This window comes from Salvelinus alpinus, chromosome 4, assembly GCF_045679555.1.
Source record: "Salvelinus alpinus chromosome 4, SLU_Salpinus.1, whole genome shotgun sequence".
In the NCBI taxonomy this organism is placed as follows: Eukaryota; Metazoa; Chordata; class Actinopteri; order Salmoniformes; family Salmonidae; genus Salvelinus; species Salvelinus alpinus.
Window position 1 is genome coordinate 61,579,344 of NC_092089.1, and position 16,452 is coordinate 61,595,795.

At 40.1% G+C, this 16,452-nt stretch overlaps 2 protein-coding genes and 1 pseudogene across 3 annotated transcripts; all 3 read left to right on the forward strand.

The window, feature by feature from the left end:
* The first annotated feature begins 2,586 nt into the window (after positions 1–2,586).
* LOC139574077 (heterogeneous nuclear ribonucleoprotein A0-like) lies at positions 2,587–5,612 on the forward strand. Of its 2 annotated transcripts, none has more exons than XM_071398238.1 (2): positions 2,587–3,738; positions 5,011–5,612. In XM_071398238.1, exon 1 carries the CDS (start codon positions 2,662–2,664, stop codon positions 3,589–3,591), a length of 930 nt encoding a protein of 309 aa, XP_071254339.1. In that variant the 5' UTR covers positions 2,587–2,661; the 3' UTR covers positions 3,592–3,738; positions 5,011–5,612. The 2 variants fall into 2 exon arrangements, with proteins under 2 accessions (XP_071254339.1, XP_071254340.1); XM_071398239.1 differs by having other exon boundaries at positions 5,015–5,612.
* A 1,381-nt stretch (positions 5,613–6,993) lies between these two features.
* Positions 6,994–8,628, forward strand: LOC139574078 (heterogeneous nuclear ribonucleoprotein A0-like). Its single transcript, XM_071398240.1, has one exon. It carries the CDS (start codon positions 7,086–7,088, stop codon positions 7,983–7,985), a length of 900 nt encoding a protein of 299 aa, XP_071254341.1. The 5' UTR covers positions 6,994–7,085; the 3' UTR covers positions 7,986–8,628.
* Positions 8,629–9,028: 400 nt separating this feature from the next.
* LOC139572622 (heterogeneous nuclear ribonucleoprotein A0-like) lies at positions 9,029–16,181 on the forward strand (annotated as a pseudogene).
* Positions 16,182–16,452: the final 271 nt, after the last annotated feature.

The following is a 16,452-nucleotide window of genomic DNA, read 5'->3' on the forward strand; positions in this document are numbered from 1 at the left end:
CATGATGAAGGCTGCTTACCTGTGATCAGTGAAAATAATGGTTTGAACACTGGTGACACAACAAGTCTTGATTGCCCGGGTAAAGACATTTTCACATCTCCAGAGAGTGGGGTCCTCCTCCATTCAAACACAAATGAGCAGCAGCATAGGGTGATACCGTGCCATTGTCTGAGGTGCTGATCACAGACGATACCTCTGTTGTTGTGTAAATACATCAGTCTTATCAATTTACATCAGGAACAGCATCATTGCAGTTTTAGATTATGTAAATGTTACATGCAATTCAATTATATGACTTTTGCTTTATGAACTAGCTCCATAGTGGACCTTAAAATAAAACAATTTATAGCCTTTGCCTGTTATTATTATTTATCCCAATTGCAGTTTAGATTATGTGAAGGTTAAAGTGGCAATTTGTAGTTGAAACAATAACAAATTGTTTTCCCTGCCACTGCTGAGGGATGGGGCTGGAGAAATGTAACCACTCTCAAATTCATAGACAGAGCTATGGATGCAAGGACTGACCATACATGATATCAAAATTATAGTTTTATGCATGCTTTGAGGGTATACAGTGTTTGTATTAATTTACTTTGTTTACAAACTTTGGAGTAAAACAAGCGTATATTTTGGGTTCTGATGGGGCTGCGACAGTTGAACTAAGCTTATGAAGCATTTATAATTATATTCTAAAAGAATCAATGGTACATATCATTAATGTATAAGTCCAAAAATGGATGTAGCAACTGCAGACTGGCCCTTAAAAGGCTACTGTTTTTCACTAACTTCAGAAAAAAAGCTGAGACCTAAATATCTGTTGTTATTTTTATTTCTACATTTTCAAGTCTGAACTGGAAATTAAGGCACTCTTAACAGATTTTCTTTCACCATAGGTGGGTTGGTTGTTTAGCAACAAAATCCACACGTGCGGAACTATGGGGCAAAACCGATGGGCTTGGCTTAGGTTGTTGACAATATGTAAGCTATATTTAGTCTACAAATGTTTATTGAAAACATAAATACATTTGAACAATTAGCACTTGTTGTCTCTCAAATATATAATGACAGTTGTTGTTAGCTAGCTAGCGAATTTTTGCCATATTAGCATTGACATGACATCAGTCAAAACACCTCAAAACAAGAAATGGTAAGAACAAGATAAAACAGGGCAACAGTAAAGATGTCCTTGTTGCTAGTGATTTGACCGTTCAGAAAGGTTCAGAATCATAACAAGGCACAGCTTCTGGCCACATCAATGCGTGCGCATAATTTTTTGTGACGTTGTCAGTCAACCTGTCCACTGACAACTTCACGAAGCATAGGTGTCTCATGTCAGCTAGCTTTATCTTGTTGTTGATACTATGTCTTGTTTTGAGATGTTTTGACTGATGTCGTCTATGCTAATATGGCAAAAATCACTAGCTAGCTAACCAACAACATTACTGATGTATTTGAGAGACAACAAGTGCTCATTGTGCACATTTATTTCTGTTTTCAATAAACATTGGAGACAAAATATAGTTTACATTGTCAACAATGTAAGCCAACCCTGTCTGTTTTGCCCCATAGTGGCGCACACATCAGTTTTGTTGCTAAACAACCAACCCCTCCATACAGCTTGTTGGAAACTGGCTTGAGGTATCATTTTATGATGCAATTAATACAGGCAATTTTAAGGGACAGAAACATGGAGGGGAATGGCCCTAAAAATTGTCAAAGACTCCAGCCACCCTAGTCATAGACTGTTCTCTCTGTTACTGCACGGCAAGTGGTACCGGAGCGCCAAGTCTAGGTCCAAAAGGCTTCTTAACAGCTTCTACCCCAAAGCCATAAGACTCCTGAACAGCTAATCAAAGGGCTACCCAGGCCCCTCTTTTACGCTGCGGCTACTCTTTGTTTATAATCTATGCATAGTCACTTTAACTCTACCTACATGTACATATTACCTCAATTACCTCGACTAACCGGTGACCCCGCACATTGACTCTGTACCGGTACCCCCTGTATATAGCCTTGCTTGTTATTTTACTGCTGCTGTTTAATTATTTGTTACTTTTATTTTCTATTTTTTACTTATCTATTTTTTACTTAACACTTATTTTTTGCTTAAATCATTGTTGGTTAAGGGCTTGTAAGTAAGCACTTCACTGTAAGGTCTACTACACCTGCTGTATTTGGCGAATGTGACAAATAAAACGTGATTTGATTCCATTGAATGGTGGGTATAAATTCGCAAAATCACAATAAAGTGAATGAAGTTAGTCACACATAAAAAAAGGATACTAACTACAACATAAATATACACTTCATTTTCAAAACGACTTTCCAACCCACACAAGAACAAAAGATCATCTGTTTATTCACGAGGGTCAATTGGGGACTAGGAGCTGCGGGAAATTCGCTAATCTGTCATGCAGATAAATTACTTTGGCGCTAGTACTTTGGCGGTTGAGGTGATCTACAGATCACATAATCTCTGCGCCGCGTTTACTACATACTGACCCTCCTGAACAAACCCAATGTAAGGGGGCGTAACAGTGTAGTATGACGTCACTACGTTCGGTATAAATAGGGCCTGGATTCTTTTTCTTGACTCCACCTCTAAGCATTGCTTGTACTTTTTTTTGTTTCTGTCGAGCAACGCGGTCGTTCCTGTCGAAGATGGATAACTCCTCTCAACTTTGCAAACTTTTTGTCGGTGGGTTGAACGTAGATACCGACGATGACGGGCTCCGCAAGCATTTTGAGCAGTACGGACAACTGACCGACTGCGTTGTGGTTGTGAATAAGCAACTACAGAGATCCCGCTGTTTTGGCTTTGTAACCTACTCGAGCGCTGAGGAGGCAGATGCAGCAATGGCGGCAAGGCCACATGTCGTTGATGGCACCAACGTGGAGTTGAAAAGAGCGGTCGCTCGTGAAGATGCCGGTAAACCCGAGGCACTCGCCAAGGTCAAGAAAATATTCATCGGGGGACTGAAAGACGACATCGAAGATGAACATCTGAATGAGTATTTTTCCCAGTTCGGCGAGATCGAGAAGGCCGAAGTTATCGCAGAGAAGGAAACCGGAAAGAAAAGAGGGTTCGGCTTTGTTCACTTCACAGATAACGATTCGGCCGATAAGGCAGTGGTCCTTAAGTTCCACAACATCAATGGGCACAAGGTGGAGGTTAAGAAAGCCCTCACAAAGCAGGAGATGCAAGCTACAGGCCGTGGCGGTAGGGGAGGAAGAGGCATGAGAGGAGGACAAAATGACTTCGGCGGCGGCAGAGGTGGTTACGACAGCTACGGGGGTGGTTTCGGTGGGGGCTACGGGAGCAGTGCTGGCGGCTATGGCGGTGGCTACGGAAGTGGAGGCTACAGCGGAGCCTATGGGGGAGGCGCAAGCTACGGAGGTGGCTACGGCGACCAGATGGGAGGTTATGGTGGCGGCAATGGCTACAGTGACTTTGGCAGTGGGTACACCCAGCAGTCCTCCGGTTATGGGCCCATGAAAGGCGCCACCACCTACGCTGGTAGGAGCCCTGCTCCGTACGCCCCCCGAGGCGGTGCAGGTGGCTACAGCAGAGGGGCGTATGGCGGCTACTAAACCGGTGGCTACGACAGACTATTTGAAAACAAATCTCCACACATACCCGTCTGATCATCAAACCGTACTCAAAATTCAGTCCTCGGGCATTTGGCAAAATGCGGACACTGAAACCAAATCATTTAAGAAGACCTCAAAACCAAACAGGTAGGAAGATCACTTCCCAGAACCTGATTTGCACGTCCAGCTCTTGCTATAGGACACGTTCGATTGCTAAATTCATTTATCATTTATGTTCCAAGATGAGGCCGTGTAGCTGTCGGTAGTTGACCTGCTTTTTATTTTACGTATGCGTACATTCGTGTTTAGGTTAGTCTTTTGTTTTGATACTATACTTTCTCTTATCTACATTTTAGCAAGTAGTAAGGAAATTCCCATGGATCTAGTCTACAGAGTATTGGGACGCATGTGCTATATAATTGGATTTATTAGCTGACTATGTAAATGTGTATTCTGTCCACTAGCCTATAGGTTGTTGGGTACGCGTATTTGGTGGGCCGGATCCAGTTTAAACGTTTAATTTTCTTGCCAAAATGTTTTGTAAATCAACGAAGTACGTCAGTAATTTCCCAACACACAGCGTTCAGCTATGAGCTTAATGTTCCTTTAATTTACTACATAAATCTCATGTATATTGTATAATCTGTCTGAACATCAAACTACAATTGTTAAGCATTGGTATGCATATGTATGTTCATTTTAAATAAAAAGTTAAACAAATTTAGCTAGTTTTTACTTATTTCACTAGGATGCCTTAAGTCCACTTCTTATATTGGTTATATTATGTGATATATTTGACCTTTGGTAGTAGCTTCATGGCATTTCTTCCATTACACTTCCTGGGTGAAGGATTGCAGTTCGCCCATGGCCAATGCATGAAGGCATTGTAGGTTGGCAATAACATTGTTCCATGAAGTTACCAGGCTTTTGAATATTGTGGACCCGAGGGCTCATTTTATTTTTGATTCCTACATTTAGGTGTTCATACTGTTATCCAAGTACGCCAAAATAGCAGTATCAGTTTGACTTTATACAGGGACCCTGTGCAATACCTGGGGTCGATTGTCATAGGATTCTGAAATATCTCTTTAGGATCACATCCAGCAAACTAGGTATGTAAATCAACCTGTCTTTACTGTGTTGGTCAAGTATTCAGATATGGTTTTGAAATGGTACTGAAATGTACTCAATGTCACTTTATAGTTCTTGCATTTATCCATAGTCGCTCTTATTTTGCCCTATGCATCTTAGTTTAAGTGTTTACTACGTATTTGGTCCTAAATCTAAAATGAGGCTGAAGAGATTATAGATTCATTAATGTAGAATGCGCACTTAAACTGGCACGTTAGGCATACCTTCTGTCATGGCATGATGGTTTAACTGCAGTGTCTCATTCTTTACTCTTTCCCTCTCTGCCAGGTAGCCATGGTGACCTGGCTGCCAGGAAACCAATCTGGCAACAACTTGGCTACATCAAGACTGGTGGTAGGGGGGGCACAGCTAAAGCTGTCCCACTGCCACAGGTGATTGGAATACCAGGACCTTCTGCTCATATAAAATCGGGTTGCAATGACGGCCAGCTACTTGTGTCAAGTCGATCTAGGTGGTTGGTGTATTTGACTACTTCTGTTCTCTTACCCTTTGTAGGAAGACTGGGTGTGAATGTTAGATCGTGTACTATGGAACAATGGACACTGCATTGTTGGCCTTGCCATGCTATGTTTTCATAATTTGCTACAATTGAATATTAAAAAAAACAATAATTGTTCTAAATTGGACAATGTTTAATATTGTGTTGAATGGGAGTTATAGCCTATGGCTTGCACTCTTTACACAAATGTTTGTAAATAACTAGTTAGTTAGTAATTAGTTACTCATATTAACCTGTTAATTCAAATGAGCTTGTCCATATTTTAGAGAAGCTAGCCAATTTGTTTTGAGCATTTCTTTACATGTATTTTCCCTTTGCAGCTGACCCTGTTTAGTAATGTTTGCAATAAAATGACTATCAAATCACAGTACATAGTGTGATATTGTGTAGTCCCTGACAATTCTCAGCCCTAATGCAGATATGCCATTAATGGAGCAGATTCTGATTTTCTAATGTACAGTACCAGGCAAGTTTGGACACATACTCATTCAAGGTTTCTTTAATTTGACTGTTTTCCATATTGTAGAATAATGGTGTTGACAAACTATGACATAACAGTGTCATATTAAAAGTGTATATTGATGTGATGGTGTATTTCTGCAGAATGATGTGGTAGCCATGCTGGTTAAGTGTGACTTTAATTCTAATTAAATCCCCAGCAAAGCATCACACCACCATGCTTCATGGTAGAAACCACATGCGTACCGCAGTTGGAACCAAAAATCTAAAATTTGGACTACACAGACCTAAGGACAGGTTTCCATTGGTCCATTGCTCTTCCAAGCAAATCTCTTATTGGTGTCTATTTTTTCTTTCTTTGCAGCAACAGTAGTTGCTGTTGTGTCTGAACTCTGAAGCATTTATTTGGGCTGCATTTGAGGCTGGTAACTAATGAACATATCATCTGCAGCAAAGGTAACTCGGTCTTTCCCGTGGCGGTCCCCAGAGCCAGTTTCATCATAGTGCTTGGTTTTTACGACTGCACTGGAAGAAACTAAAGTTCTTCATATTTTCTGGATTGACCATGGTAAAGTACTCATGGACAAAAAAAATTTTTTTTTTGCAAATGTGATTTGTTACAGTAACATGGTCTTGGTCTTACTAAATAGGGGTGGTATACAGAAAAAAGCCCTATCTTGTCACTACACAACTGATTGGCTCAAATGCATTAATTAAGGAAATAAATTCCACCTGTTAATTGAAATGCATTCCAGGTGACACCTATCTGGTTGAGAGAATGCCAAGTGTGCAAAGCTGTCATGGCCAAGGTTGGTTTCTTAGAATCTAAAATGTAGTTAGATTTTTGGTTAATGCTTTTTTGGTTACATGATTCCATGTTCAGTTTTGATGTCTTTATTCTACAATGTAGAAAATAGTTAAAAAAAAAACTGGAATGACGTGTGTCCACGTCAAGGTTGTATGGCATATAGAAATCAGTATGCATATAGAAATCAGTGTGTTCCACAACATTTATTCAGAAGTGCCCACTTTCTGACGATTGAATGTGCAATGCGTGGATACAGGAACGAAGTGTTGGGGGATACTACAAAGCAGGATCAAGAACATAGCCAGCTAACTAGACGAATTAAAAATATAAAGAAAGAAAAATGTGCTTGGAATAGGCTTTGTCATTTTGATTCAACAAACAAGTCAATTGACAAATTAGAAAAACTGCTATTTGAATAAAATAGTGGAATTTGAGTGGAACAACCAATCAGGACTGGTGATTTATTTTACCAATCCTACGTCAGACGTCATTGCGTCAGCGGTCGCTGCTTTCAAAGAGGGATACGATTTTGCCAGGTTCAATTGTATTTGCTCCATAACAACTCGGCTAGTAATCATGACGAACCAACTTTGTAAACTTTTTGTCGGTGGATTGAACGTCGAGACTACAGACGATGGACTTCGGCAACATTTCGAGCAGTACGGCCAGTTAACCGACTGCGTAGTGGTCCAGAACCAGCAGCTACAAAGGTCCCGGTGTTTCGGCTTTGTAACCTACTCAAGCGCGGAGGAGGCCGACGCAGCCATGGCCGCTAGGCCACATGTCGTCGATGGTACCAACGTGGAGTTAAAAAGGGCCGTTGCACGGGAAGATGCCGGTAGGCCAGAGGCACTCGCTAAAGTTAAAAAAATATTTATCGGTGGGTTGAAAGACGACATAGAAGACGACCATTTGAATGATTATTTCTCTCAATTCGGGGCAATTGAGAAGGCCGAAGTAATCAGTGACAAACAGACTCTCAAAAAAAGAGGATTCGGCTTTGTCTATTTTGAAGATAATGACTCTGCCGACAAAGCAGTGGTGCTGAAGTTCCACACAATCAATGGGCACAAAGTGGAGGTGAAGAAGGCCCTCACCAAGCAAGAGATGCAGTCAGCCGGTGGTCGTGGAAGAGGCGGGCGAGGAATGAGGGGGTCTCAAAATGGCTACGACGGCGGAAGAGGTGGCGGCTACGGCAACTATGGCGGTAATTATGGAGGAAACGATGGCGGGTACGGTGGCGGATACGGCAATGGAGGTGGTTACGGTAACCAAGGGGGATACGGAGGAGGTTATGGAGATCAAATGGGGAGCAGTTATGGTGGGAACGGTTATAATGACTTTGGCGAAGATTACGGACAGCAGTCCTCCGGCTATGGTGCAATGAAAGGGGGTAATTATTCAGGCAGGAGCGCAGCACCGTACTCCCGTGGAGGCGCCAGTGGTTATGGCAGGGGTGGATATGGTGGTTATTAGACACCGTTGGCCACATTTGACCCAATATTTTGAAATGTTCTGAATTTCTGATTCAATGACCTGCATTTACACACACGGGTCGGAGTTGCCCATTTCTTTGTTGCTACTATTTTAAAGTACTCGTGCCCCTCGCCCACCCTGATGTACCCTCCCCCTCCATCCGGACTACACCATTGTCCCTAGGCGGCGCTACTAAAGACATGATGGACACTTTATTACCAATTCAACTTTCTGACTTGTCAATGTAGTGATTCCTTTCAATATTTTTAATTTAATTGTAGTTAACGTCGCTGCTTCCAAGACTTTGGTATGATACTGTATGTCATTAGTACCAGCCAGGTTAATAACAATACATATTGCTTTAGCAACATGAAACTCAGGGGTATTAATGGAGTTGAAAGCAGTCTTAGTGTATGCTTGAGTGTTTTTAAGATCATAATATTTCGTGTCAAAGTATTAAGTACTTATGGTTATTGTATTATTATACTTTTTTATGGTTACCTCCAAATGCTTTTCTCCATCCAAGATGTGCTGTTCAATACCTTGCAAAGCAATGCAGTTTTGTGGAATGTTACTTAAATATTAGTTGGCTATTGAGCCTAACTCTTTTGGCTGTATTAAAGTTTTTAATGTTTGAAAGCAATCAGTGCTTATTGTCAATTTAACCATTCTGACCTCTTGTTTCAAAAGAGAATCAAGTTAAGCCTTTAGAACTGTGATCCTGAATGATCTATCATGAGGTAGTTGCACACCCTACTGACATACTATCACTGGTAACTTTCTTGTTCAGGAATGGACTAATCTGGGACTGCTAACTGGCCAACAGGCATGCTTTTTTTTTTAAGGCCCTCTACCATTTCCTGTGTTACGCTAATACCAAAAAGCATTCTTGCTAATATTGTAAGCCTTTTTTTGAATCACATTTTCAATTAAGGGGATTCTTGGTTTATAATCAGATTTTATTTTTTAACGGGACAAGGATTTTGCAGGTAACATATCCCATGTCAATAGACACATTTGTCTGACACTAGTTTGTTTTGATAATGGCAGTGAGTATTGTGATTTTTCTCCAGTACATCTATCTGCTTTACAGCCTATCAACACTCCCAATTTCTTTGCTGCACAGGTAGCCAAAAATAAGCTACTCATACCACTACATATAATTATAGGTTGTCCTGTTCAAATTACATGACAGGCCTGATTTTTATTTAGATTATTATTCCAATTTACCAATGTGCACAAATATTAGGTCTGTGATTATGGAAATATACAAAATGTCAGCATTTACCCTTTTTTGCTGTCAAAATGATAATTTTGTACTATAATAGGCCAAATATGCCAACAATTTACAATATTTTGCCAGTAGGAGACTCATTACGTCAACCCCCAACCATCTGTCTCCCTCGGTGATCTCTACATCTGCCATTTTAGACACCGGGAGAAGCACCGTCAAGTCAGTGTTGACATAGCATAATCAAAGCAAGATTCTAGAGATGTAAAATCAACTCTGCAAGCTCTGTTGGTGGACTAAATGTTTACACCACTGATGATGACCTTCGTAAACCATAGTTTACCGTAGTTATTCAGAACCTGCAACTACTGCGGTCTGGTTTTGTAACTGCTAGTGCTGTGGAGGCAGACGCTGCAATGTCCGCGCGGGCTCATCCCCTGGATGGCAACAATGTTGAACAGAAAAGTACAGTGGCACGTGAAGATGCGGGAGGCCCTGGCAAACTATCGGTGGAAGCTACAGAGGATGAACTTCTGAACGAGTACTTCTTTCAGTTCGGTGCTATCGAGAAGGCCGAGGTTATTAGAAATAATCAAACTGGTAAGAAGAGGATTTTGTTTTTCGAAGATAATGATTATGCCGACTAAGCAGTTGTTCTTTAGTTCCACACCATTAATGGCCATAAAGTTGAGGTGAAAAATCCCTCACCAAGCAAGAAATGCAGGCTGCTGGAACCCCGTGGCAGGAGGGAAGCAATGTCTCAAAATGGATATGTTGGTGGCCATGGCAACTAGTGGGGGGGAGCCCCATCAAATCTCACTCAAAGCAGTCCCATCCCCCATAGTAACAGTGGTGGGAAAAGTACCCAATTGTCATACTTGAGTAAAAGTGAAGTTACCGTAAAAGAAAATGACTCAAGTGAAAGTCACTGAGTAAAATACTACTTGAGTAAAAGTCAAAGTATTTGGTTTTAAATGTACTTAAGTAAAAGTATAAATCATTTCAAATGTCTTATATTAAGCAAACCAGACAGCGTTGTTTTCTTAATTTATAAAAAAATTCAATAATTATGGATAGCCAGGGGCACACTTCAACACTCAGACATAATTTATAAACGAAACATTTGTGTTTAGTGAGTCTGTCAGATGAGGCAGTAAGGATGACCTTGGATTTTCTCTTGATAAGTGTGAATTAGATAATTTTCCTGTCCTGCTAATCATTCAAAATGTAACGAGTACCTTTGGGTGTCAGGGAAAATGTAAGGAGTAAAAAGTACATAATTTTCTTTAGGAATGTAGTGGAGTAAAAGTTGTCAAATAAATAGTAAAGTACAGATACCCCCAAAAACTACTTTTGTAGTGCTTTAAAGTATTTTTACTTAAGTACTTTACACCACTGACTAGTAAAAATGATGAACTCTTAATAACACTGTTCCGACCAAACATTCTATAATGGCACAAGAGTGACTGAATACTGAGCCCAAGTGTTTCAGACAGGAAAGTTACTACAGTATTCACTATTTAAAGCTGGCCTAAATAGGTAGCAAGAGTTCCTTGCCATCTAGCCAGAGTTACTTTGGCCATCTAGCAACTAACTACAGATACTCTTGGAGACAGATGTCTCTACCTTCATAACTACAGTGCATTCTGACACCTTGACTTTTTCCACATTGTTACGTTAGTCCTATTCTAAAATGGATAAAATATATATATTTTGTCATCAATCTACCAACAATATGCCATAATGACAAAGCGAAAACAGGTTTTTAAGAAATTTTAGCAAATTTTAGTATTCAGACCCTTTTATTGATCTCAGGTGCATCCTGTTATCCTTGATGTTTCTACAACTTGATTGGAGTCCACCTGTGGTAAATTCAATTGATTGGACATGATTTGGAAAGGCACATAACTGTCTATAAAAGGTCCCACAGTTGAGAGTGCATGTCAGAGCAAAAACCAAGCCACGAGGTTGAAGGAATTGTCCGTAGAGCTCCGAGACAGGATTGTGTTGAGGCACAGATCTGGGGAAGGGTATCAACAAATTTCAGCAGTATTGAAGGTCCCCAAAAACACATGGAAGATGTTTGGAACCATCAAGAATCTTCCTAGAGCTGTCCGCCAGGCCAAACTGAGCAATCAGGGAGAAGAGCTTGGTTAGGGAGGTGACCAAGAACCCGATCACTCTGACAGAGTTCCAGAGTTCCCCTGTGGAGATGGGAGAACCTTCCAGAAGGACAACCTATGCAGTACTCCACCAATCAGGCTTTTATGGTAGATTGGCCAGATGGAAGCCACTCCTCAGTAAAAGGCACATGACCGCCCGCTTAGAGTTTGCCAAAAGGCACCTAAAGGACTCAGACCATGAGAAACAAGATTCTCTGGTCTGATGAAACCAATATTGAACTCTTTGGCCTCAATGCCAAGCGTCACGTTTGGAGGAAACTTGGCACAATCCTTACTATTCAGGCTCAATAGAAAGATGAACAGAGCAAAGTACAGAGAGATCCTTAATGAAAATCTACTCCAGAGAGCTCAGGACCTCAGACTGGGGCGAAGGTTCACGTTCCAACAGGTCAACGACCCTAATCACACAGCTAAGACAACGCAAGAGTGGCTTCGAGATGAGTCTCTGAATATCATTGAGTTGCCCAGCCAGAGCCCGGACTTGAACCTGATCGAACATCTCTGGAGGGACCTGGAAATAGCTGTGTAGCGACGCTCCCCATCCAACCTGACCGAGCTTGAGATGATCTGCAGAGAAGAATGGGAGAAACTCCCCAAATACAGGTGTGCCAAGCTTGAAGCATCATACCCCAAAATACTTGAGGCTGTAATCGCTGCCAAAGGTGCTACAACAAAGTACTGAGTAAAGGGTCTGAATACTTAGGTAAATGTGATATTTCAGTATTTTTTATACAGTTGCAAAAATGTCAAACCGGTTTTGCTTCGTCAATATGGGGTAGTGTGTGTAGACTGATGGAGGGACAAAACAATTTAATCAATTTTAGAATAAGGCTGTAACAAAACAAAATGTGGAAAAAGTCACAGGGTCTGAATACCTTCCGAATGCCCTGTAAATTTCTAGACAGCGGTCTTCATGCCCATAGCAACTACAGAGCACTAGAAGGCAGATGTCTTCACTCCAAAAGGTCTCAAATAACTTAGGTCTAACTGTCCATTGTTCACAAGGACTACTCCTTTGGATTATTTTGTTTTGAGCAGTGGAGGACTGCGGTTTTTGTATTTTGCCCAGATGTTATTGAAATTAAGTTAATAGCTAAGTCTCTTTGCTTGTTAGTGCTTTTTTTCTTTCTTTAGGTAATGTGTTGTAAGTCAATTGCATTTTGTTTTAAATATTTGGATTTAAGTTGGCGTGTTATTTATATGGAACCCCATGTTTGACTGACTAGCCATGTAGTCAATTGCAGTGAACTTGATTTTAGTCATTTTCTGAATCTAATTAGTTAAAAGGCAACTGAAGTTATATTGGCCATAAAATATATTATTACTTGCCCCGGCACTATACCAAAGTATATGATAAAATCTGCCCAATAGCGTTTGGTCTCAAAGGAAAATCTCCATGCAGTATTTAGGCTATAAGGACTAGGTCACACTTCTTAAGAATTCTAGGTTCACTGCTGCTGTTCCCGAAATGTAAGCTATTTGTTTTAGTTTGATTTGTGATTCCCATTTAGTTTTAATGTTAATAAATAATTGTATCATTACTATTTATGCTATAGTTGTTACCATGAACATTGTCTCACTTCTCAACTACTTCAAATTCTGAAAACAGATTTTATCTAAGCTTTCCAGTTTTTCTATTTGACAGTAGAACTACTAAGGAATTCAGTAATAAGGCAAGAAATAGTATGTGAACCCTTTGGAATTACCTGGATTTCTGCATAAATTGATCATCAAATTTGATCTGATCTTCATCTAAGTCACAACAATAAACACACATAGTGTCTCCAAATGCTAATTGGAGTCAGGAGTCAGCTAACCTGGAGTCCAATTAATGAGATGAGATTGGAGATGCTGGTTAGAGCTGCCTTGCCCTATAAAAAACTCACAAAATTTGAGTTTGCTATTCACAAGAAGCATTGCCTGATGTGAACCATGTCTCGAACAAAAGAGATCTCAGAAGACCTAAGATTAAGAATTGTTGACTTGCATAAAGCTGGAAAGGGTTACAAAAGTATCTCTAAAAGCCTTTGATGTTCATCAGTCCACGGTAAGACAAATTGTCTATAAATGGAGAAAGTTCAGCACTGTTGCTACTCTCCCTAGGAGTGGCCATCCTGCAAAGATGACTGCAAGAGCACAGCGCAGAATGCTCAAGGAGGTTAAGAAGAATCCTATAGTGTCAGCTAAAGACTTACAGAAATCTCTGGAACATGCTAACATCTCTTTTGACGAGTCTAAAACACTAAACAAGAATGGTGTTCATGGGAGGACACCACGGAAGAAGCCACTGCTGTCCAAAAAACCCCATTGCTGCACGTCTGAAGTTAGCAAAAGTGCACCTGGATGTTCCACAGCGCTACTGGTGAAATGTTCTGTGGACAGCTGAAACTACAGTTGAGCTATTTGGAAGGAACACACAACACTATGTATGGAGAAAAAAAGGCACAGCACACCAACATAACCTACTCCCAACTGTAAAGTATGGTGGAGGGAGCACCATGGTTTCCGGCTGCTTTGCTGCCTCAGGGCCTGGACAGCTTGCCATCATCAACGGAAGGATTAATTTCCAAGTTTATCAGGACATTTTTCAGGAGAATGTTAGGCTTTCTCTCCGCCAATTAAAGCTCAACAGAAGTTGGGTGATGCAACAGGACAATGACCCAAAACACAGAAGTAAATCAACAACAGAATGGCTTCAACAAAAGAAAATATGCCTTCTGGAGTGGCCCAGTCAGAGTCCTGACCTCAACCCGATTGAGATGCTGTGGCATGACCTCGAGAGCAGTTCACGGCAGACATCCCAAGAATATTGCTGAAATGAAACAATTTTGTAAAGAGGAATGGTCCAAAAAAGACCTCATTTGGTACTTTGAATTAAATCAAGTATAACTTAGGGTATGAAACAACAGTAAGTAACCTGCTGTGGTACGGAAAACGTAATCAGGGTTTGTGCTTTTAAGCACATTGAAATTAATTCCTAGATTTTACTGAATGTATTCTCCATACTTATTTTCTACCCACTCTTGTTTTGATAGCTATTCAAGGAAAACTATTTTCTATTCAATCAATCAGATTTGGTAGAGTAATGAATAGACTATTTTGTATATCTTTCAGAATACCTCCAGAATGTCTATTTCTTCATAAAATGAATTCTAGAGCTCTGTTCCAACACCCTTAGTGAACAAATAGGCTGGAGATACCTAAACTGTATCCTCTACGTCATGGGAATCTCCATGGTACTCCGAGCTGTAGAATTCCAGCTGAAAGTCCATAGGATATGCTTCCATAAGACATCAGGTTTGTTACAATACTTTATACACAAGACATTATTACATAATATCAATATTTAATCTTTAACATGGAGTCCCATTGAGGGGTTAACCTCTGTACTACAGTCAGGTTTTCACATGTTGGTCAAACATGCATGCATCTGAACTATAGCTCAACAGTCCGTCACTAATTCCAGATAAATAAGTAAATCCATTATATTTGTACTTTCTGGAAATTGGTGTCTTCAGCTCTTATCTTAACAGTGTAAATACAACAACCTAAAAAGTCAAGCTTGGATGTGATTCTGGACCTTTTTTGTTTGATAATTATAACCCATAGACATTTTAGACAGGAGCTTGGAGTTCCTGTGTTCCTGACACATTAGTCCAGATGTTCTTTTTCCAAAAAAGCAAGGAGAACCGCGTATTATTTGCAAGGTTTGTTCGCTTCAGTTATTTGCCGTACATAAAGTATCCCTTCCCTCATCAACTCAGTGTTTTGCCTGTGGGTTCTGCTTTTGTTATCAACCATTTTACATTGTAAAGTCATTTAGTCCTGTTCTAACAGCTTCTATAGTTTTGCCCTAGGCCTAGTCTTGCATCTAAAAGTCTTTTCCATAGTAGCTCAGGTTCATTTGGTTAAATGATGGGTTCAATTTATTTTGAAGGATTGGCTGTACATAATACAATACACACTTGACAGGTACTTGTCCTGCATTCTACCCCCCTTCCATGACAAGTTGTGATAGTAATTCCAACCACATGGTCCTTGTTCAAACATGCGTCATTGAAATAGTCCTGGGCCTATTTCACTTTTGCCTGTCTGGATGACAATTTCTAAGATGTTATTTTCTTCCACAGAATGGATAGATGACACATTCTTCCTCATAAATCCTGCTGGTTGATGAGGATCTCAAGGGATTGATTGGACCAAGATGAGGAAAAGTTCCTATAAGGAGGGAAACCCTGTTTATGGCACTGGAGCGACTATGGTGATTTTACTTTTTGTACTCATTTACTTAGAGGCATTCTGTTTACATACATGTAATTTGATATGACCTACACAATTGAATTAATTCAGTGTTTATTTTCAGTCAAGGAACTTCTGTATGTTTTTGTCTTTAGCCTAAGGAGGGCAGCATTTCTTTGCTGATAAACGGTGAACGACTATCTGGTTTAAAATGTTAAATTGCCAGTGGATAGTAACTGGATACTGCATGTCTTTTAGAAATTGTTTTAATGGTGATCTATTCGAATGTATTTTGACAGGTGTGACCCCAGACTGTGCTGCTCCAGTGGTCCTGTCATTACAGGATGAAGAATGTCTGTGAAAAATGTGGGGCTTTTGAAGGACCTCTTTGGCCTAATATCCACCTGTTAGGAAGGTTGAAACTTTCAATGAATCATTAAGATATGTATCCTTGTTTTGTATTCCAGTATGTGGAATCACATACTGCTTGTTCTGTACTGTGATATTTGTTTGTGGATTCAGTAAATATTTATTTGTTTTAAACCTATAGCTTCATTCTTTTCAAATGTAAAGCTATGTTTGTGTGTGAACTAATTTGGATGTAATGTAGGATGCATGCTGTTTTATCTGAATCGTAAGCAACCTTGAAACAATGATGACTTTCTAAAAAAAGTGAAACACATTAAAGGTTGCTACATTCTCACATTTCAAATTCACTGTCATAGTCCTCACACTGCTAGCCCTAAATAAGCTTCCACACATTTTTGCTAGCTAAAACTTTGGGTGATTACATTAGGCTATTCAAAATAGTTAA